This window comes from Apodemus sylvaticus, chromosome 4 (assembly GCF_947179515.1).
Source record: "Apodemus sylvaticus chromosome 4, mApoSyl1.1, whole genome shotgun sequence".
Classification (NCBI taxonomy): Eukaryota; Metazoa; Chordata; class Mammalia; order Rodentia; family Muridae; genus Apodemus; species Apodemus sylvaticus.
Window position 1 is genome coordinate 156,878,155 of NC_067475.1, and position 24,813 is coordinate 156,902,967.

The 24,813-nt window shown below is 36.6% G+C and overlaps 1 protein-coding gene across 1 annotated transcript in view; it reads left to right on the forward strand.

The window, feature by feature from the left end:
• The window catches only part of LOC127682424 (solute carrier family 7 member 13-like), a 32,689-nt gene that overhangs the window by 5,119 nt on the left and 2,757 nt on the right, over positions 1-24,813 (forward strand). The window contains exons 2-3 of the mRNA XM_052178798.1: positions 14,116-14,244; positions 15,967-16,328. Of these exons, the coding sequence (XP_052034758.1) occupies positions 14,116-14,244; positions 15,967-16,328 (491 nt within the window). The remainder of the gene's footprint in view (positions 1-14,115; positions 14,245-15,966; positions 16,329-24,813) is intronic.

Sequence of the window (24,813 nt, forward strand, 5' to 3'; positions counted from 1 at the left end):
TTCTCTTCAATTATGTTTATCATATCTGCTTATATGTGGAGATCCTTGATTTTGGACTTGAGCATTGTGCAAGAAGATAAGAATGGTTAAATTTGCATTGTTTTAAATGCTGACAGACAGGTGAGCTAGCACCATATACTGAAAATGATGTCTTTTTTCCACTGGTTTTAGCTTCTTTGTCAAAGATCAAGTGATCAAAGTTATGTAGGTTAATTTCTGAGTCTTCAATTCTATTCCATTGATCGTCCTGCCTGTCTCTGTACTAACACAATGCAGTGTTTATCACTATTGCTCTGTAGTATAGATTGAGGTCATGAATGGTGATTTACCCAGAAGTTCTTTTATTGTCAATAGTAGTTTTTGTTATCCTGGGTTTCTTGTTATTCAAGATAAATCTGAGAATTTCTCTTTCTATCTCTGTGAAGAATTGAATTGGTATATTCATGGGGATTATACTGAATCCATAGATTACTTTTGGTAAGATGATTATTTTTTACTATATTAATCCTGTCAATACATGAGCATGAGAGATCTTTCCATCTTCTGAGGACTTCTTCTATTTCTTTCTTCAGAGATTTGACGTTTTTGTCATGTGGACCCTTCACTTGATGGGTTAGTGCCACACCAAAATATATCTTATTATTTGTGACTAATGTGAAGGGTGTCATTTCCCTAATTTCTTTACCATCCTCTCTATCTTTTAAGTAGAAGAAGGGTACTGATTTTTTTGAGTTAATTTTCTATTCAACCATTTTGCTGAAGTTGTTTATCAGGTTTAAGAGTTCTCTGGTGGAAGTTTAGGGGTCAATTGAGTATACTCTGATATCATCTGTCAAGTATGGATAGTCTGTGGTGAACAAAATACCCACAGAGACACAGAGACAAAGTGTGGTGTATGGACCCAAGGAAAGACTATCCATAGACTGCCCTAACTAGGGATCCATCCCACATACAGTTACAAAACCCAGACCCTATTCTGGATGCCAACAAGTGCTTGCTAACAGGAGCCTGGTATAGCTGCTACCTGAGAGGATCTGCCAGTGCATGACAACTACAGAGGGGCACATTCTCAGCCAATCCTTGAACTGAGCACAGGGTTTACAATGGAAGAGCTAGAGAAAGGACCCAAGGAGCTGACAAGGTTTGCGGCACCATAGGAGGAACAACAATATGAGCAATCCAGTATTCCCAGTGCTCCGAGGGACTAAACCATCAACCAAAGAGAACACATGGAGGGAACCATGGCTCCAGATGCATGTGCAGCAGAGGATGGGCTTTTTGGACATCAAAGGGAAGAGAGGCCCTTGGTCCTGAGAAGGCTCAGTGCCTCAGTATAGGGGAATGCCAGGACAGGGAAGCCTAAGTAGGTGGATTGCTGAGCAGAGAGAGGGATGATGGGTTAAGGGATTTTGGGGTGTAAACCAGGAAAGGGGACAACACTTGAAATGTAAATAAAGAATATATCTTATTTTAAAAAGTTTTAAAAATACTTCTCCCTTTCCAATTGAAATCTTTTGACCTCCTTTGCTTGTCTAATTGTTCTGGCTAGTACTATATTGAATAGATAGGGGAAGAGTGGACAGCCTTGTCTTGTCCCTGATTTTAGTGGGATTACTTCAAGTTTCTCTCCATTTAGTTTGATGTTAGTTATTTGCTTGCTGAATATTGCTTTTATTATGTTTAGGGAGGATCTTGACTTCCTGATCTCGACAATACTTTTTAGCATGAAGTCAAAGGCTTTTTCTGCATCTAATGAGGCGATTATAGATCATTGTTTTGTTTGTTTATGTTAGTGGATTATGTTGATGGATTTACATATATTGAACTATCCCTGTATCCCTGGGATGAAGTCTACTTGAGCATGTTAAATGATCATTTTTTATGTATTCTTGGGTACAGTTTGCAAGAATTTCATTAAGTATTTATGCATTGATATTCATGAAGAAAATTGTTCTGAAGTTCTCTATCTTTGTTGGGTGATTTCCTTTTTGTATGGTTTAGGTATCAATGTATCTGTGGCTTCATAGAATGTATTCAGTAGTATTCCTTATGTTTCTATTTTATGATATAATTTGAGAAGTAATGGTATTAGGTCTTCTTTGAATGTCCAATAAAATTCTGCACCATCTTGTCTTTGAGATTTTTTGGTTGGGAGACTTTTAATTACTGTTTCTATTTCCTTAGGGATTATGGGACAATTTAGAAGGTTTATCTGATCCTGATATAACTTTGATACCTTGTATCTGTCTAGAAAAATCATCCATCTCATCAAGATTTTTCAGTACTTTTAGGTATGGGCTTTTGTAGTAAAACCTCATGATTTTTTGAATTTCTTCAGTTTCTGTTTTTATGACTCCCTTTTCATTTCTGATTTTGTTAATGTGGATATTGTCTCTGTACCCTCTGGTTACTCTGGCAAAAAGTTTAACTCTCTTGTTGATTTTCTCAAAAAACAAGCTCAAGGTTTTGTTGGTTTTCTCATTGAAAAGGGACCGGAACAGGGAAGTGGGAAAGGGTGGGTGGGAGGACAGGGGAGGAGAGGAGGGCTTGCGGGACTTTCGGGGAGTGGGGGGGCTAGAAAAGGGGAAATCATTTGAAATGTAAATAGATTATATCGAATAAAAAAAATTTAAAAAAAGACTATGTAGTCAAAAATTATAGAAAAATTATGTTCTAGAAAATACATAAAAATCTTATCTGATTGTTCAGACTGTATTTTGATCATTCGCAATATTTATAGCATTTTACAATATTTAAAATTTTTGTTTTATTAATTTGGCTTCTCATTTTGAATAGATACTAGATTTACCGGAACACATAATTGTACATTTTATGTACATTTATAATTTAATATATATTATATATCTTAATATATAATTATGTTTAAATTAGTATTCATTTATAAAGAGAAACCAAACCAATAACACTTATAAATATTAAAAAATACCACGCAGTCACCACCATAATCAATAAATATTTTATTTATTTTTAATTTTTGCAAAACTTGTATATAATATAGCAAAATATAATCATATCCATACATATTTGCCCTTTCAACTAACTCTTCTGGATAATTATAAAAAGTTCCTCTCTCATCTTTATGCTTTCTTCTTTTATTTTTCAATAACCCATTATGTTATTGCTGTTAATGTTGTTCATATATACATGGGCGACAGCTGGGACAGTTCTTTCACTGTAACTCAGAATGGTCTTTCTGACTAATGGAATAAATATCTCACTATGTTCCTTTTAATCCTTCATTTTTTGGGTTCAGCTTTTTGGTTTTGAGAATTGTCAGTAATGTTATGAAAATCAGTGGTTAATTCCTTCTTACTGCTAAACTGTGCTTTTAGGCAGACATTCAGGTTATGCAAACTTTTGCCATTATAAATAAAACATTAATTTGGGAAAAAAAGAAAAGGGAAGTAAAAACAATTTATGATAAAATTAAAGATTTACATGTAAAAAATTTCAGATAAAATAGGAGAGATACATAGAAAACCATGTTAAAATTGGCAATTTTCATGGAAAATTAAAGAGGAAAGTTGTAGACATGTAAAACATTGTTAAATTAATTGAAATATGAAATAGAAACATTTTGTGATAGAATTGAAGAATTACATGCAAAATATTTCTGATAAAATTGTAGAAAAATGTTGAAAACATATTAGAATTGAAGAATATCATGGAAAATTTTATATAGGTATAATAATGGTAGGCATAAAAGAATTCCTAAGTTGATTGAAAGTGGAATTATAAACATTTTCTGGTAAACTTAAAGACTTACCTGGAAAATATTTCTGATAAAATTGAAGAAATATATAGAAAATCATGTTAAAATTAAGGATTATCATGGAAATTATGCTGATAAAATGATTTCTTAGAATAAAGGTAATTCTAAGTCGATTGAAGTTGGAATTATAAATATTTTTAGATAAAATTGAAGATTTACCTGGAAAATATTTCTGGTAAAATTAAAGAAATATATATACAAACATGTTAAAATTGGATATTTCATGGAAAATTTTACATATAAAATGGTAGATATAAAAACTCTTTCTAAATTAATTGAAGTTGGAATTAGAAACAGTTGTGATAAAATCAAAGATATGCATTGAAATCATTTCTGATAAAATAGAGGAAATATATAGAAAGTCATATTAAAATTGAAGATTATCATGAAAAATAATGCAGATAAAATGGTAGACATAAAAACAGTACTGAATTAATTAAAAGGGAATTACAAACATTTTCTGATAAAATTGAAGATTTACATGAAAAGTATTTCTGTAGTCTATGTGTTTTTATTGAGGAGTTGTGTCCATTATTGTTAAGAGATATTAAGGACTAGTGATTGTTGCTTCTTGTTATTTTTTTTAATGTTATTTTTATGTTTATGTGAGTATCTTCTTTTGGGTTTGTTGGAAGATTACTTTCTTGCTTTTTCTAGGGTATAGTTTCTTTCCTTGTGTTGGCATTTTCCATCTATTATCCCTTGTAGGGCTGGATTTGTGAACAGATATTGTGTAAATTTGACTTTATCATGGAATAGTTTGGTTTCTCCATCTATGATGATTGAGAATTTTGCTGGGTATAGTAGCCTGGGCTGGCATTTGTGTTCTCTTATGGTCTGTATGAGGTCTGCCCAGGATCTTCTAGCTTTCATCTTCTCTGGTGAAAATTCTGGTGTGATTCTGATAGGTCTGCCTTTATAAGTTACTTGCCCCCTTTCCCTTACTGCTTTTAATATTCTTTCTTTGTTTAGTGAATTTGGTGCTTTGATTATTACGTGCTGGGAGGACTTTCTGTTCTGGTCCAGTCTGTTTGGAGCTCTGAAAGTTTTTTGTATGTTCATTGGCATCTCTTGTTCTAGGTTAGGGAAGTTTTCTTATATAATTTTTTTGAAGAGATTTTCTGGCCCTTTAAGTTGGAAATCTTTGCAACATAAAAATCCCTTAAAGAAATATAAGAAGTCATAGGTCAACAGGCAGAAGCCCTTGAAGAAGAAACACAAAAATATCTTAAAGAATTACAGGAAAGCACAATCAAGTGAAGGAACTGAACAAAACCATCCATGATCTGATACTGGAAGTAAAAACAATAAAGAAATCACAAAGTGAGACATCTCTGGAAATAGAAAACCTTGGAAAGAATTCAGGAGTCATAGATGCAAGCATCAGTATCAGAATACAAGGGATAGAAGAAAGTATTTAGAATGTGGATGGATTTGTTCAATTCCTTCCCCTGTTTGGTTGTCTTTTCCTGAATTTTGTTACGGGATTTATGTGTTTCCTCTTTCATGTCTTCTGCCTTGTTGACCCAAGTGCTCCTTTATTTCTTAAAGTGATTTTTGCATTTCCTCTTTATTGGCTTCTATCTGTTGTCCCATATTCTCCTGCATTTCTTTAAATAATTTTTATGTTTCCTTTGTAAGGACTTCTACCTTTTGACTCATGTTCTCCTATATTTCTTTAAGTGATTTATTTATGTCCTTTTTGTAATCCTTTAATAGCAACATGATACGTGATTTTAAATCCAGATCTTGTTTCTCTGGTGTGTTGGGGTATCCAGGACTTCCTGTTGTCGGAGAATTGGGTTCAGATGCTGCCATATTGCTTTGATTTCTGTTAGTAACATTCTTTTGTTTTTAAATTCAGTATATTCTTTATTTACATTTCAAATAATTTCCCCTTTTCTGGCTCCCCACTCCCCAAAAGTCCCATAAGCCCTCTTCCCTCCCCCTGTCACCCCATCTACTCCTTCCCACTTCCCTGTTCTGGTATTCCCCTATACTGCTGCACTGAGTCTTTCCAGAACGAGGGGCCACTCCTCTGTTCTTCGTGGACATCATTTAATATGTGGATTATGCCTTGGCTATTCAAAGTTTCTATGCTAATATCCAATTATCAATGAGTGCATACCATGATTGATCTTTTGAGACTGGATTACCTCACTTAGTATGATGTTCTCCAGCTCCATCCATTTGTCTAAGAATTTTATGAATTCATTGTTTCTAATGGCTGAATAGTACTCCATTGTGCAAATATACCACATTTTTTGTATCCATTCCTCCATTGAGGGACACCTGGGTTCTTTCCAGCTTCTGGCTACTACCAATAAGGCTGCTATGAACATAGTGGAGCATGCGTCCTTATTGCATGCCGGGGAATCCTCTGGGTATATGCCCAGGAGTGGTATAGTGGGGTTATCCAGAAGGGTCATTTTCTGAGGAACTGCCAGAGTGATTTCCAAAGTGGATGTACCATCTTGCAATCCCACCAGCAGTGGAGGAGTGTTCCTCTTTCTCCACATCCTCGCCAACACCTGCTGTCTCCTGAGTTTTTGATCTTAGCCATTCTGACTGGTGTGAGGTAAAATCTCAGGGTTGTTTTGATTTGCATTTCCCTAATGATTAATGATGTTGAACATTTCTTAAGGTGCTTCTCAGTCCTCTGAAATTCTTCATGTAAAAATTCTTTGTTTAGCTCTGTACCCCATTTTTATTGGGCTTATTTGGTTCTCTTGTTTCTACCTTCTTGAGTTCTTTGTATATATTAGATATTAGCCCTCTGTAGGATTTAGGGTTGGTGAAGATCCTTTCCCAATCTGTTGATTGACGTTTTGTCCTTTTGACAGTGTTCTTTGCCTTACAGAAACTTTGTACTTTTATGAGGTACCATTTGTCTATTCTGGCTCTTAGAGAATAAACTATTGGTGTTCTATTCAGGAACGTTTCCCCTGTGCCCATGTCCTCAAGGGTCTTCCCCAGTTTCTTTTCTATTAGTTTCAGTGTGTCAGGTTTTATGTGGAGGTCCTTGATCCATTTGGAGTTGAGCTTAGTACGAGGAGATCAGAATGGATCAATTCACATTCTTCTGCATGCTGACCTCCAATTGAACCAGCACAATTTGTTGAAAAGGCTGTCTTTTTTCCACTGGATGTTTTCTGCTCCTTTGTTGAAGATCAAGTGACCATAGGTGTCTGGATTTGTTTCTGGGTCTTCAATCCTATTCCATTGATCTGCTTGCCTGACATTGTCCCAATACCGTGCAGTTTTTATCACTATTGCTCTGTAGTAAAGTTTGAGGTCTGGGATACTGAATCCCCCTGAAGTTCTTTTACTGTTGAGAATAGTTTTAGCTATCCTGGGTTTTTTTGTTATTCCAGATGAATTTGAGAATTGCTCTTTTTAGCTATATGAAGAACTGACTTGGGATTTTGATGGGGATTGCATTGAATCTGTAGATTGCCTTTGGCAAGATGGCCATTTTAACTATATTAATTCTGCCAATCCATGAGCATGGAAGATTTTTCCATTTTCTGAGGTGTTCTTCGATTTCCTTTTTCAAAGATCTGAAGTTTTTGTCATATAGGTCTTTCACTTATTTTGTTAGAGTCACACCAAGATACTTTATGCTGTTTGTCACTATTATGAAGGGTGTAATTTCCCTAATTTCTTTCTCAGTCTGCTTATCCTTTGAGTATATAAAGGCTACTGATTTGCTCGAGTTGATTTTGTTGCCAGCCACTTTGCTGAAGTTGTTTATCAGCTGTAGGAGTTCTCTAGTAGAGTTTTTAGGGTCACTTAATTATACTATCATATCATCAGCAAATAGTGATAGTTTGACTTCTTCCTTTCGGATTTGTATCCCTTTGAGGTCCTTAGGTAGTCTAATTGCTCTAGCTAGGACTTCAAGAACTATATTGAAAAGATATGGAGACAGGGGCCAGCCTTGTCTAGTCCCTGATTTTACTGGGTTTGCTTCAATTTTCTCTCCATTTAGTTTGATGTTGGCTACCAGTTTGCTGTATATTGCTTTTACTATGTTTAGATATGGGCCTTGAATTCCTGCCCTTTCCAAAACTTTTAGCATGAAAGGATGTTGAATTTTGTCAAATGCTTTTTCAGCATCTAATGAAATGATCATGTGGTTTTTTTCTTTGAGTTTGTTTAGGTAGTGGATAACATTGATGGATTTCTGTATATTGAAACATCCCTGCATCCCTAAGATGAAGCCTACTTGATCATGGTGAATGATCGTTTTGATATGTTCTTGGATTTGGTGGGCAAGAATTTTATTGAGTATTTTTGCATTGATATTCATAAGGGAAATTGGCTGAAATTCTCTTTCTTAGTTGGGTCTTTGTGGTTTTTTTTTGTTTTTTTTTTTTGTTTTTTTTGTTTTTTTTTTTTTTATCAGCGTAATTCTTTCTTCGTAGAAGGAGCTGGCTAGTGTTCCTTATGTTTCTATTTGGTGGAATAGTTTGAAGAGTACTGGTATTAAGACCTTCTTTGAAGGTCTGATAGAATTCTGCACTGAAAGCATCTGGTCCTGTGCTTTTTTTGGTCAGAAGGCTACCTATGACCCCTTCTATTTCTTTAGGGGTTATGGGTCAGTTTAGATGATCTATTTGATCCTGATTTAATTTTGGTATTTGGTATCTGTCTAAGAAATTGTTCATTTCCTCCAGATTTTCCAGTTGTCTTGAGTACAGGCTTTTGTAGTAGGATCTGATGATTTTTTGAATTTCCTCAGTTTCTGTTTTAATATCTCCCTTTTCATTTCTGATTTTGTTAATTTGGATACTGTCTCTGTGCCCTTTGGTTTGTCTAGCTAAGGGTTTATATATTTTGTTGATTTTTTTCAAAGAACCAGCTCCTGGTTTTGTTGATTCTTTGTATGGTTCTTAGTTTCTACTTGAATGATTTCAGCCCTGAGTTTGATGATTTCCTGTTTTCTCCTCCTCCTGGGTGAATTAGCTTCTTTTTGTTCCAGGGCTTTCGGTTGTTCCATTAATCTTCTAGTGTATGCTCTCTCCAATTTATTTTGGAGGCACTCAAAGCTATGAGTTTTCCTCTTAGTACTGATTTCATTGTGTCCCATAGATTTGGGTATGATGTGCCTTCATTTTTGTTAAATTTTAAAAACTCTTTGATTTCTTTCTTTATTTCTTCCTTGTCCAAGGTTTCACTGATCAGAGTATTGTTCAGTTTCCATGTGTATGTGGGCTTTCTGTTGTTTTTATTGCTATTAAAGACCACTTTTACTCCATAGTGATCTGATAGGAGGCATGGGATTATTTCAATCTTCTTATATTTATTGAGGTTTGTCTTGTGACCAACTATATGATTGATTTTTGAGAAGGTACCATGAGGTGCTGAGAAAAAGGTATATTCTTTTGCTTTGGGATGAAAAGTTCTATATATATCTGTTAAATCCAATTGGTCCAAAGTTTCAATGTCTCCTTGTTTAATTTCTGTTTTCCTGATCAGTCCATTGCTGAGAGTGGAGTGTTGAAGTACCCACAATTATTGTGTTAGGTGCAAAGTATGCTTTAAGCTTTAGTAAAGTTTCTTTTATGAATGAGGGTGCCCTTTTATTTGAAGCATAGATGTTCAGGATTGAGATTTCTTCTTGTTGGATTTTTCCTTTGACCAGCAAGAATTATCCTTCCATGTCTCTTTTGATGACTTTAGCCTGAAAGTCAATTTTATCTGATATTATAATGGCTACTCTGGCTTGTTTCCTGAGACCATTTGCTTGTAGAATTGTCTTCCAGCCTTTTACTCTAAGGTAGTGTTTGTCTTTGACACTGAGGTGTGTTTCCTGTATGCAGCAAAATGTAGGGTCTTGTTTACTTAACCAGTCTGTTAGTCTATGTCTTTTTATTGGGGACTTGAGACCATTGATGTTAAGAGATATTAAGGAGTAGTGGTTATTGCTTCCTATCATTTTTGATTTTAATTTTATACTTGTGTGGTTATCTTCTTTTGGGTTTGATGAAAGAAGTTTAATATCCTGCTTTTTCCAGGGTATGGTTACCTTTGTTGTAATGGTGTTTTCTCCCTATCATCCTTTGTAGGGCTGGGTTTGTGGAAAGATATTGTGTAAATTTGTTTTTGTCATGGAATATTTTGGTTTCTCCATCTATAGTGATTGAGAGTTTTGCTGGGTATAGTAGTCTTGGCTGGCATTTGTGTTCTCTTAGAGTCTGCCTGAGCTCTGCCCAGGATCTTCTAGCTTTCATGGTCTCTGGTGAGAAGTCTGGTGTAATTCTGATAGGTCTTCCTTTATATGTTACTTGTCCATTTTCTCTGACTGCCCTAAGTATTCTTTCTTTGTTTAGTATATTTGGGGTTTTGATTATTATGTGACAGGAAGTATTTCTGTTCTGGTCCAGTCTATTTGGAGTTCTGTAGGATTCTTGTATATTCATGGGCATCTCTCTCTTTAGGTGAGGGAAGTTTTCTTCCCTAATTTTGTTGAAGATATTTGCTGGCACTTTCAGTTGTAAATCTTCACTCTCATCAATACCTATAATCCTTAGGTTTGGCTTTCTCATTGTGTCCTGGATTTCCTGGATGTTTTGGGTTACCAGCTTTTTGCATTTTTTATTTTCTTTGACTGTTGTGTCCATGGTTTCTATGGTATCTTTGGCATCTGAGATTCTTTCTTCTATCTCTTGTATTCTGTTGTTGATATTTGCATCTATGGCCCCTGATTTCTTCCCAAGGTTTTCTATCTCCAAAGTTGTCTCCTTTTGTGCTTTCTTAGTTGTTTCTACTTCTGTTTTTAGATCCTGGAAGTTTTTGCTCAGTTGTGTCATTTGCTTGTTTGTTTTCCTGCAATTCTTTGAGAGATTTTTGTGTTTCCTCTTTCATGACTTCTGCCTGTTGATCAAAGTTCTCCTGTATTTCTTTAAGTGATTTTTGCATTTCCTCCTTATTCTGACCCATATTCTCCTGAATTTCTTTAAGTGATTTTTGTGTTTCCCTTGTAAGGGCTTCAAGCTTTTGACCGTTTTTCTCCTGAATTTCTTTAAGAGATTTATTTATGTCCTTCATGTCTTCCTCTAACAGCATCCTTACCAGTGATTTTAAATCCAACTCTTGTTTTTCTGTTGTGTTGGGGTATCCAGGACTTGCTGTTGTTGGAGAATTAGGTTCAGATGCTGCCATAAGGCCTTGGTTTCTGTTAGTCCTGTTCCTATGTTTGCCTTTAGCCATCTAGTTCTTACTGGTGTTAGCTGGTCTTATTGTCACTGTCTGCTGCTTCAACCTACTGTGGACCTTTAAGGCTATTTCCGTGACACAGGATTACTGAGTTTCCTCTGGCACATATTACTGATATGCTGTCTTTCTCTTTTGTGCCTTTGGAGCCCTGCTCAGTCTTGCCTCAAGCAATGTTATACTTGGGTTGTCAAGGTGAACCAGGTGTTCATGGACTGCTCTGTCATGGAGCAAAGATGGTGGTGATGGGGTCTTACTCCCTCTGTTGATTCTCATGTAGGACACAGACCCATGACCGGCTGGCAGATGAACGACTAATGTTTTCAGGTCCTGGGCACAGGCACACCTCTGGCGGTTTGAACCCCCAGAGATCTTAAGCTCAGGATAATACAGTCCCTAGTGATGCTTTTCTGCCCTGGCAGGCCACGAAGGTGGCCGCTGGGAGTTGCTCCCTCTGCTGCTCTCTGCGCAGGACATAGGCCCCAAGACTGACCTGTTAGTGATGCTTTTTTACCCTGGTAGGTAGCGAATATGGCTGTGGGGAGACTCTCCCTCTGTTGCTCTCCACTCAGGACACAGGCCCCACGATTGGCAAGCTGGCAGATGAACCATCTATGTGCTCAGGTCCTGGGCGCAGGCAAATCCCTGGTGGTTTGCACCCCCAGAGATCTTAAGCTGGGGATAATACAGTATCTAGTAAAGTGTTTCTGCCCCAGCAGGTCAGGAAGATAGCTGCGGGGAGGAGTTGCTCCCTCAGCTGTTCTCTGTGCAGGACACAGGCCCTACAACTGACCTGCTAGTGATGCTTTTCTGCTTTGGCAGGCAGCAAATATGGCCATGGGGAGTCTCTCCCTCTGCTGCTCTCCACACAGAACACAGGCCCCAGGACCAGCGGGCTGGTAAATGAACTGCTTATGTGCTCAGGTCCTGGGCGCTGGCAGATCCCTGACGGTTTGCACTCCCAGAGATCTTAAGCTAATAATCTGTTAGTAACATTCTTATGTTTGCCTTTTGCCATCTGATTATCTCTGGCATTAGTTGTTTCTGTTGTCACTGGCTGGTGCTTGAACCTCCTGTGAGCCTGCCTGTAAGTCTATTTCTGCACCTCTGGGTGACTGGGTTTCCCCTGTCACAGATTGATGGCAGGGTCCCCTACTCTTGGGCGCATTTGAACCCTGGTGTGCCTTGCCCCAAGCAATGTTATACTCAGGTTATCTCTGTGTACCTGGTGTTGCCTGTCTTGTCTATCCAGGAGCCAAGATGGCAGAGGCAGCGCGGACCCCTTCCAAGTGCTGATCATTCTGCAGGGCAAACATCCCCCAACAGGCCTGGCACACAGATAATATGCAGAGCTGCCCAGTCCTTGCGTGCAGACAGAAGTCTGGTGGGCTGTGTCACAAGATACTTGGGATATCTCTGTGTACCTGGTATTGCCTGTCTGGTATGTCTGGGAGCTAAGATGGCAGAGACCATTTCCAAATGCTAACCACTCTGCTCCCTGTATCCTTCTGATTCCATCCCACTCTATGGTCTCAGTAAATTTAAGAATCTATTGTATTCTATTTCTCCCCATCTCAGGGAAATATATGTGTCTCCCAGATCCTTCCTTTACATATAATATCTACATGTCAAAGGATTATAGCTTGCTTATCATTTATATAATGGTTAATATCCACATATAATAAAATCTAAGCCATATTTATCATTCTGGACCTCAGTTACCTTGCCACATTATTGTTATCCATTCTTCTGTTGAAGTAAATATCAGATGTTTCCAATTTGAAACTAGTATGAATAGGGGGAAAATGACATGTTTAAGCAAGTGTACTTGTTATAGGATATGGTGTCCTATCATGCCAAAAAGATGCATTACTGAACAGAACTTCACTAACACTGTCCCTAAGATCAACTATTAATAAATGAGACTTCATAAAACTAAAAGACTTCTATAAGGTGAAGGGCAGCATCATGTAGAGGAACTGGTAACTACACAATGGGAGAAGACTTTTTTCTAGCTTTACATCCAATTGAAGGACACTATCTAAAATATATAAAGAAATAATGAAACATAGTATTAAAAAATCAAATTATCTAATTAAAAAATGTAGTACAGATGTAAATACATAGTTCTCAATAGAAGAAACTCATTTGGCTGAGAGCTTAAAATAGTGTTCAACATCCTTAGTCCTTAGGGAAATGTAACTCAAAATTTCTTTGAGTTTCAATCTTACACTTGTCTAAATGGCTATGATTCAAGTGCAACTCATACTGGTGAGAATGTTCGCCAAGAGGAAAACTCATCTAATGCTGGGGGGAGGACAAACTTGGACAGCCAGAGCTTAGAAATAAATAGAGATGGTGAGCTGAGGTATCAGGATTGGCATTTGTTGATGATACTCAGCAGGGTGACAACCATGAACTGTGCAATGTGCCTGTGTTATACCTTCATTTACTTGGCTGTAGTAAAGTTGCATTATCAAAACCCTTGAGCACTATGATAAATTCCTCAAGATTGTTATGTGTTTGATTTTGAATTAATATTTGGCATTGCATCTCCAAAAACCTATTATTGTTGCCAACTTCTCGTGATCCCCACTTTCAGCTAAATGGCCTCATACATGATCATAACCCACAACTCGAGAGTCTGAGCTTTGGGAACATTGTCTGAATGGCAGTGGATATCAGAGACCACACTACGTAATGCCATTTACGAAATTATAATATGAACCTTATAGAGTTATTAGATAAGATTGCCGATTATGAATGAACAAAATGGTGTCTTTCATATTGTCTCATCAGACAATTTGTTCAACAATACATACCTGAAACAAAGTGCATATGTCTAGACTCCTGTGTTGAAAAAGTATTGATGATAACCCAGCACTATTTTACATTCCTTAGACTCACTGAATACATGAGTACACGTGTTGGGTAGCTAAGCCATCAATGCTGCTGTCTCAGTAAAAGGAAGACTTAGGCAATCCATAGTGACAAAAAATAATTACTTTATTAAAGACCTAATGCCACTAAATCCAGGACATGGAACTTTGGAAACTTCACATGCCAAGTGTTTCCTTTTCTAATGTGTTTCTTTCTTGTTTTAGGAGAAATAAAAAGGCCAACAGATATTCCTAAAACATTAATTTACGGGCTATCCACTGTGACTGTGGTATACTTACTGACTAATATATCATACTTGACAGTTTTGACATCCCAGGAAATCATGTCTTCAGGTATGTTGGAGTAAGGTAAATAGGAAATAAAAACCTCTCTGTACCCGAGGGGAAAAACATGGGTCAATTTAATGTTCTTTTAAGCTATATGAAACTGGGACAGTCAGACCTAAAATTGAAGTGGACTAAAGTCTCATGTAATAGTGTCCTTTTTTTCAAAAGATCAGGAAATTTATGTGCTGAGGATTGAAAAGAATCACTTGAGTAAGAAAACACATTCTGAGAAAAATTCTGTGTTTTGAAGAAACTGAGGTCACAGGACTCCTATTTTCTTAAAGTTTTCCCACAAGCACTCAGCATTTTCATATGGCACCATTGAACTGTGTCCAACAGGAATAAATTTCATGACCTGCAAATATTTTGGTTATACTAGAGTGATATCAGATATTTATGTTTTGGACCATTCAAGGAATCCAGGAGAACACAATTGCATAAATCATCTATTAAAAATAATCAATCACATTTTAACAACTAATTACAGAACAAATAGTACATTTAGCAACAAAAACTAAAATAAAGGAAATAAAAAGATGAGGACATGAGTAAAGAAAAAGATGAGAAGATGTATGAATACGCAAAGCAAGAACACACTGATAGATACTATGCACTGATGCTTTATCTTTCACTACGTCTTTACATAAGTCCAGCTGTCCAAATAGGCAAGAGATTCTTAGTTTCTTAGATGCAGAAATGAGTGCCGAAAATTTAGATAAGGCTATAATTTGCAACCATCTGCAATTGGACAGACAAGTGAGTCACAGCCAGTTCTCAGACTCATTTTCCACATTGCAGCTCACTGTTATGGTCGATGGTATGTTATTAATGTGAGCAGTGATGAAATAAATATGAGTGGCAATTTTCATGATCTGCACTTCAAAAATTAGTCATCATAATCCCACTAGGAGTGTGAAGCCTTCATAACATATTGATCATTGACTGTGCTTTGTTTATCCTGATAAGTTGTCAGAAATATATAAAACCCTTTCCTGAGGAGTATATACCTATTCTGGTTGGAACCAAAGCTTCAGTCTTCTCTTCTATGAAAATATTGGGTAAAATTCTATTCCACAGGAGGGCCATTGATTTTTGAATAGTCTGTTAATCAAAGGAAGAGACACACATAGTTTTTCTTTAGGATAGCTTCATTCTCATGTAGATGATTATAAAATGACATAGATGCATAAGGAAGGTTTGGCAAAAAGCACTTACTCAAAGAAGACATTGGATTGGAGTATTTACAAGTATATCTGCAACACAATAACTTTAAAGAAAGTTATTTGAGGGAGACATGGTATTACACAATTTTGCAACTCATTCTACAGTATAGTAGTTTAGTTTTAGACCATTTGTACTGGAATATCTCTATCATGCATTGCCAGAGTTCCACAAATAGGATGTCCTTTTTTTTCTGAACTATTATTGACAAAGAGGTGGGTTTTGCTAATATATGAGATTGGCACCATAACAATCAGGGGAGCAAGAATTCATTTTTATGCCATTGAGTTGTCTTGAAGTTCACAAATATCTGCTTCTTATGTTCTTTATTGGATGGAAACAATCACACAACAAAACATATTCAAGCAGTAAGAGAATCCTCCAAGAAATAATTTGCCAAGTCACATTATAAACTGTATGGCTACAGCAAAATTAAGGAATGCTCTTTTGTTTTCTATCAAGCAAAAAATAACTTTGACATTCTGACTTTTCATTTAACTTTTGTAGATTCTGTTGGTGTCACATGGATGACCAGAGTCTTTCCTTCCATGCAATGGCTAGTTTCTTTGGTGATCTCAGCTTTCCTAGTCGGCTCTGCTTCTTGTGGAATAGTTTCTGCATCAAGATTATTCTACTCTGCAAGTCGAGAGGGACAATTTCCTTTTATCTGCTCAATGCTTAATGACCATCACTCTCCGGTTGTAGCTGTCATCTTGATTGTTATTTTATCTTCTGCTGCAGTAATATCTTCAAGTATAATCTATTTAATAAAATATGTTAGTCTAGGAGCATGGTGTCTACATTTGCTGCAGATGATCGGGTTGCTTAAGCTAAGGTACCAGAATCCTGATCTACCAAGACCTTATAAGGTAAGTCAACAAGTAAATACTAGTGTTGAACGTCACCTTGTTCAATCTCTGTGATACTCTTGTAACAAGTTGCAAAACCTGTATGTGCCCTATGACTTCCTTTCCAACTTTTGATATTTTATTTAATTCAAGATTTTAAGACTAATCTTAAATTAGTTTAATTTGTATTTTGTTTGTAATGTGTAAGGCACACATTAATAAAACATAAATCTAAGGACATTCTATCATCTTTCTTTTCCTTCTTAGTATTCCAATAAATTTAATCAAGATATAAGCCTTTATTCACAAGATATAATTATAATCTCAGAGGCAGTTTGTGGTTGCTAAGATAACATTAAAATATAAAAGCTCAACATATTATTATAACAAGCATATTAATCACATGAGTATTGTTAATAAAATCCATATTCACAGATTTCTTACTGGGTTCTGATTCATTCTGTCTCTATTGTCCCACAGAATGTGTACTGATATCAGTCATTTTGGGTCAATAGCAGATCATTGACCATATTTTGACACATAATAGAGTGTCATTCTATTCTAGATTCCACATTTTTACTTTTTCTAAACATTTATTCTTCAAGTGTATCCTATATTAACAAAGGCAAATGATATCTTAGATAAGTAATATACACCTGCTATATTTCAGATACTCATGTGCATAATTCAGTAAATTGCTGTAGTCAGAGTATAAGGAGACAGAAGATTAAAATAATTTGACCAAATTAGTTTGAGGCCAAGCAGAGCAATGAAATGAGAAGACTAGCAAAACCATATTGAATCATCTTAGAATGGTATTTGATACGAAACAGTTGAGTTGAACTAGTTAACCACAGTAAGATCTAGAAAGTGTGAGCTTATTTAGAAGTGAGACTCTGAGATTATAATTATATCTGCTGAATAATAGCTGCTTTTATAAATGGAGACATATTTTTAATCTTACTAAATTCATAACCTAATAAAAAGGAAGCATATATACATCACTCAAGATCTTTATAAAATTTCGTTTTGTTGAGCACAATGTGATTCTGTCATATTCATTTCAAATATCAAAATCAAATTAGATACTATTTTAATGATTTATTTAATTATTTTATGTATATGAGTACACCATAGTGGTCTTCAGATGCACCAGAAGAGGGCATTTGATCCCATGACAGATAGTTGGGAGAAAACATGTGGCTGCTAAGAATTGAACTCAGGGATTCTGTAAGAGCAGCCAGAGATCTCAAATGCTGAACCATTTCTCCAGTCCCTAGATGCCATTTTAACATAAAAAAATCTGAAAAAACAAGTTGAATAAGTCATTATATAGGTACATGCATGATGCATCTCAAGTTCCTGTTTATTTATTTTCTGTATTATTTATGAGCATTGGTCATAGTACATGATAAATAGGAGTATTTCAATCTGATAGATGCTTACACTGGAATCACTAGCTTTCTGACAGTATGAAGTCACTGGAAAACTGGGTAATAACTAAGCAAAAGTGTTAAAATAATGCTCATACCTACATTAAGACCTATTTGTTATCAGGCATTATAAAACAGATATACAGAAAATATTCATAGTGAAAAAAAGAAGACATCTTCTGTGTAGCATTTATAATGTATAAAACTGAGAGACAGTTTCTAAAAACACAAAAGTTAAACATGTCCATCTGATTTTGAATTCATTTAGGAACAATTGTTTCCACAAAGAGAAAAAAAATAGACTTAGAAACATCATCATGCAACAACAAATAGAAAAATTTGAGATGGTACCTCCATAAGAGAGAGAGAACAGCACTTGACATTGACACAGAAAACCGAGGGTAAAATAGCCAAGCTCTCCATACATTCAAGAGCCAAAACCTAGTAAAAGACCTTCTATATCATGAAATGTCAGTATTGTGTAAAAGAATGTTGTGATTCACTACTGCTAAGGAGAAACCATTTAAATTCTTCTGTTAAATACACTGTTCTTTCATATATTAATAGGACATATAAATAGATAACAAGAACTTTGGGAAAAAAAACACCAAATCAATTCTTTGTGACATCCTGGCATGCCAAAAGATAATACAAATATATTGGTCATTTATGAGGTGCTCTCTGAATTAACTTGGCAACAGACAAGAGCTAGAGGTATAAAGCAAATTGGAGGGACTCTACTTTGGAAATTGCTCTCTAGAAAACAGTAAATTCTAACACTTGGGTTAAAGCATCACTGACTTTCAGAATATTTTGGAAACAAGAGATATTCAAATAAGCTCATCATCCACTACTTCTTCCACTGAAAACTTGTACTCAGAAAGGACATAATCCTGAGAATTGAACTACTCACGACTCTTCTGTTGTCAATAATGAATATAACCCTGTCTATTAAATCTTCAGGTGTTTCTTTGATTACAAAGTCCAAGAGAAATCACAGATGGATATTACCACCAAATTTTAAATCATATTTTTAAATCAAATGATTATGAAGGTGTTTCAACTATCCAGAATATTGATGTATTGCTAAAAATACCTCTTAAAAAGATGCCCAAACATCATAAAATTATCATATTCTATTTTATAATTATACATTCTAGACCATGACCTTGTGATAGAGTTAATATTTTCCACTAAGATACTTGTTAGAGTTATATATAAATTGGTAAGTTGTAGATAAGAAATATATTTCTTAGAAACAATGGAAAAAGGACAAATATTAGTAATGGTAGAAGTAAAGGACATCCACATCATCTTTGTAATATATAATATAATATTGAATTTTTAAAATCCAAACACATCAAAATTATTTCAGGTCACTCATCAGAAATACTACATGTTATATAAGCATAGGATGATATATTTCAAATCTGAAATGAAAATAACTTTTGAAAGTAGAAGATACAGAGGGTGAACACGGGAGCCCTCAGCTCAACTCTCTCCACTTCCGGATCCAGATCAGCCTGGGCGGCAACACCACATCTCCAGGTCCTGCAAGAGGCAAAAGGGGCTTCCGGGCGGCCAGCGGGAAGAAGTCGGTGTGCTCCAGTGAATCCAGCGGGCCCCAGCAGGAGCCTTCAGGTGTCTGCTTCGGGATTTGAACAGCCTGGGCAACAGCACCCTGTCTCCAGGCAGTGCAGGAGGTAAGCTGTGCACCAGAGGCCACCTGGGAAGGGGCAGCTTGCACTGGTGAGTCCAGCACTGACAAGACCAACTAACACCAGTGAGAACTAGATGGCAAAAGGCAAACGCATGAACTTCACTAACAGAAATCAAGGCAATATGGCAACATCTGAACCCAATTCTCCTCTACCAGCATGTCCTGGATATTCCATCACACCAGTAAAACAAGATTTGGATTTAAAAACACTGGTCATGATGCTGGTACAGGAACACATGAAGGACATATTTAAAGAAATTCAGGAGAAAATGGATCAAAAGTTAGAAGCCCTTGCAAGGGAAACACAAAAATCATTGAAAGAAATCCAGGAGAATACAAAAGCCAATAATGAGGAAACGCAAAAAACACTTAAAGAAATACAGGAGAACTTTGGTCAACAGGCTGAGGTCATGAAAGAGGAAACACAAAAATCTCTTAAAGAATTACAGGAAAGCACAAACAAGCAAGTGATGGAGCTAAGCAAAACCATCCAGGATCTAAAATCAGAAGTAGAAACAACTAAGAAAACTCAAAGGGAGACAACTTTGGAGATAGAAAGCCTTGGGAAGAAATCAGGGGACAGAGATGCAAATATCAACAACAGAATACAAGAGATAGAAGAAAGAATCTCAGATGCTGAAGATTCCATAGAAACTATGGACTCAACAGTTAAAGAAAATGCAAAATGCACAAAGCTTGTAACCCAAAATATCCAGGAAATCCAGGACACAATGAGAAAACCAAACCCAAGGATTATAGGCATAGATGAGAGTGAAGATTTACAACTTAAAGGGCCAGCAAATATCTTCAATAAAATTATGGAAGAAAACTTCCCTAACCTAAAGAGAGAGATGCCCATGAATATACAAGAAGCCTACAGAACTCCAAACAGACTGGACCAGAACAGAAATACTTCCCGTCACATAATAATCAAAACACCAAATGTACTAAACAAAGAAAGAATATTAAAGGCTGTAAAAGAAAAAGGCCAAGTAACATATAAAGAAAGACCTATCAGAATCACAGCAGACTTTTCACCTGAGACTATGAAGGCTAGAAGGTCCTGGGCAGATCTCATGCAGACTCTAGGAGAACACAAATGCCAGCCAAAACTACTATATCCAGCAAAACTCTCAATCACCGTAGATGGAGAAACTAAGATATTTCATGACAAAACCAAGTTTATTCAATATCTATCCATAAACCCAGCCCTACAAAGAATAATAGGAGGAAAACACCAATACAAGGAGGGAAACTTCACCCTGGAAAAAGCAAGATAGTAACCTTTCATCAAACCCAAAAGAAGTTAACCAATCAAATTTAAAAAATAACGTCAAAAATGATAGGAAGTAACAATCACTATCCCTTAATATCTCTTAACATCAATGGATTTAATGCCCCAATAAAAAGACACAGACTAACTGACTGCATATGTAAACAGGACCCTACATTTTTCTGCTTACAGGAAAAACACCTCAGGGTCAAAGACAAACACTACCTTAGAATAAAAGGCTGGAAGACAATTTTACAAGCAAATGGTCTCAGGAAACAAGCTGGAGTAGCCATTTTAATATCAGATAAAATTGACTTTCAACCCAAAGTCATCAAAAGAGACTCTGAGGGACACTTCTTGCTGGTCAAAGGAAAAATATAACAAGAAGAACTCTCAATCCTGAACATCTATGATCCAAATGCAAGGGCACCCTCTTTCGTAAAAGAAGCTTTATTACAACTCAAAGCACACATTGCACCTAACACAATAATTGTGGGTGACTTCAACACTGCACTTTCCTCAATTGACCGATCAGGAAAACAGAAACTAAACAGGGACACATTGAATCTAATTGAAACTTTGGACCAATTAGATTTAACAGATATATATAGAACATTCTATCCTAAAGCAAAAGAATATACCTTTTTCTCAGCACCTCATGGTACCTTCTCCAAAATTGACCATATAATTGGTCACAAGACAGACCTCAACAAATATAAGAAGATCGAATTAATCCCATGCCTCCTATAAGATCACTATGGAGTAAAAGTGGTCTTCAATAGCAACAAAAACAACAGAAAACCCACATACACATGGAAACTGAACAATATTCTACTCAATGATACCTTGGTCAAGGAAGAAATAAAGAAAGAAATTAAAGACATTTTAGAACACAATGAAAATGAAGACACAACATACCCAAATCTATGGGACACAATGAAAGCAGTGCTAAGAGGAAAATTCATAGCCCTGAGTGTCTCCAAAAAGAAAATGGAGAGAGCATACATTACCAGCTTAATGACACACCTGAAAGCCCTAGAACAAAAAGAAGCTATTTCACCCAGGAGGAGTAGAAGGCAGGAAATCATCAAACTCAGGGCCGAAATCAATCAAGTAGAAACAAAGAGAACCATACAAAAAAATCAACAAAACCAGGAGCTGGTTCTTTGGGAAAATCAACAAGATAGATAAACCCTTAGCCAGACTGACCAAAGGGCACAGAGAAAGTATCCAAATTAACAAACTTAGAAATGAAAAGGGAGATATAACAACAGAAACTGAGGAAATCCAAAAAATCATCAGATCCTACTACAAGAGCCTGTACTCAACACACCTGGAGAATCTGGAGGAAGTGGACAATTTCCTTGACAGATACCAAATACCAAAATTAAATCAGGACCAAATAGATCATCTAAACAGTCCCATAACCCCTAAAGAAATAGAAGGTATAGATATAGAAAGTCATAGAAAGTATTCCAACCAAAAAAAGCACAGGACCAGATGGTTTCAGTGCAGAATTCTATCAGACCTTCAAAGAAGAGTTAACACCAATACTCTTCAAACTATTCCACAAAATAGAAACGGAAGGAACACTACCCAATTCCTTCTACGAAGCCACAATTACGCTGATACCAAAGCCACACAAAGATCCAACAAAGAAAGAGAACTTCAGACCAATTTCCCTTATGAACATCAATGAAAAAATACTCAATAAAATTCTTTCCAACCGAATCCAAGAACACATCAAAACGATCAGCCACCATGATCAAGTAGGCTTTATCCCAGGAATGCAGGGTTGGTTCAATATATGGAAATCCATCAATGCAATCCACTACATAAACAAACTCAAAGAAAAAAAACCACATGGTCATTTCATTGGATGCTGGAAAAGCATTTGACAAAATTCAGCATCCTTTCATGCTTAAAGTCTTGGAGAGAACAGGAATTCAAGGCCCATACCTAAACATAGTAAAAGCAATATACAGCAAACCGGTAGCCAGCATCAAACTAAATGGAGAGAAACTTGAAGCAATCCCCCTGAAATCAGGGGCCAGACAAGGCTGCCCCCTTTCTCCTTATCTTTTCAATATTGTACTTGAGGTACTAGCTCGGGCAATTCAACAACATAAGGAGGTCAAAGGGATACAAATTGGAAAGGAAGAAATCAAACTATCATTATTTGCAGACAACATGATAGTCTACCTAAGTGACCCAAAGAACTCCACTAGAGAGCTCCTACAGCTGATAAACAACTTCAGCAAAGTGGCAGGTTATAAAATCAACTCAAGCAAATCAGTGGCCTTCCTATACTCAAAGGATAAGCAGGCTGAGAAAGAAATTAGGGAAATGACCCCCTTCACAATAGCCATAAACAGTATAAAATATCTTGGTGTGACTCTTACCAAACATGTGAAAGATCTGTATGACAAGAACTTCAATACTCAGAAGAAGGAAATGGAAGAAGACCTCAAAAAATGGGAAAACCTCCCATGCTCCTGGATCGGTAGAATCAATATAGTTAAAATGGCCATTTTGGCAAAAGCAATACACAGATTCAATGCAATACCCATCAAAATCCCAACTCAATTTTTCACAGAGTTAGAAAGAGCAATTATCAAATTCATCTGGAACAACAAAAAACCCAGGATAGCTAAAACTATTCTCAGCAACAAAGGAAAGTCTGGGGGAATCAGTATCCCTGACCTCAAGCAATACTACAGAGCAATAGTGTTAAAAACTGCATGGTATTGGTACAGTGACAGGCAGGAGGATCAATGGAACAGGATTGAAGATCCAGAAATGAACCCACACACCTATGGCCACTTGATCCTCGACAAAGAGGCCAAAAACATCCAATGGAGAAAAGATAGCCTTTTCAACAACTGGTGCTGGTTCAACTGGAGGTCAGCATGCAGAAGAATGCGAATTGATCCATCCTTGTCTCCTTGTACTAAGCTCAAATCCAAATCGATCACGGACCTCCACATAAAGCCAGATACTCTGAAGCTAATAGAAAAGAAACTGGGGAAGACCCTTGAGGACATCGGTACAGGGAGAAAATTTCTGAGCAGAACACCAATAGCGTATGCTCTAAGGGCAAGAATTGACAAATGGGACCTCATAAAATTACAACGTTTCTGTAAGGCAAAGGACACCATCAAGAGGACAAATCGGCAACCAACAAATTGGGAAAAGATCTTCACCAATCCTACATCAGACAGAGGGCTAATATTCAATATATATAAGGAAGTCAAGAAGTTAGACTCCAAAAAACCAAACAACCCTATTAAAAAATGGTGTACAGAGTTAAACAAAGAATTCTCACCTGAAGAACTCCGGATGGAGGAGAAGCATCTTAAAAAATGCTCAACTTAATTAGTCATTAGGGAAATGCAATTCAAAACAACCCTGAGATTTCATCTTACACCAGTCAGAATGGCTAAGATTAAAAATTCAGGAGACAGCAGGTGTTAGAGAGGGTGTGGAGCAAGAGGAACACTCCTCCACTGCTGGTGGGGTTGCAAATTGGTACACCACTCTGGAAATCAGTCTGGCAGTTCCTCAGAAAACTGGGCACCTCACTTCCAGAAGATCCTGCTATACCACTCCTGGGCATATACGCAGAGGATTCCCCACCATGTAATAAGGATACATGCTCTACTATGTTCATAGCAGCCCTATTTATAATTGCCAGATGCTGGAAAGAACCCAGGTATCCCTCAACAGAAGAGTGGATGCAAAAAATGTGGTATATCTACACAATGGAGTACTATTCAGCCATTAGAAACAATGAATTCATGAAATTCTTAGGCAAATGGATGGAGCTAGAGAACATCATACTAAGTGAGGTAACCCAGACTCAAAAGATGAATCATGGTATGCACTCACTAATAAGTGGATATTAACCTAGAACTGGAATACCCTAAACATAATCCACACATCAAATGAGGTACAAGAAGAAAGGAGGAGTGGCCCCTGGTTCTGGAAAGGCTCAGTAAAGCAGTATTCGGCAAAACCAGAACGGGGAAGTGGGAAGGGGTGGGTAGGAGGACAGGGGAAGAGAAGGGGGCTTACGGGACT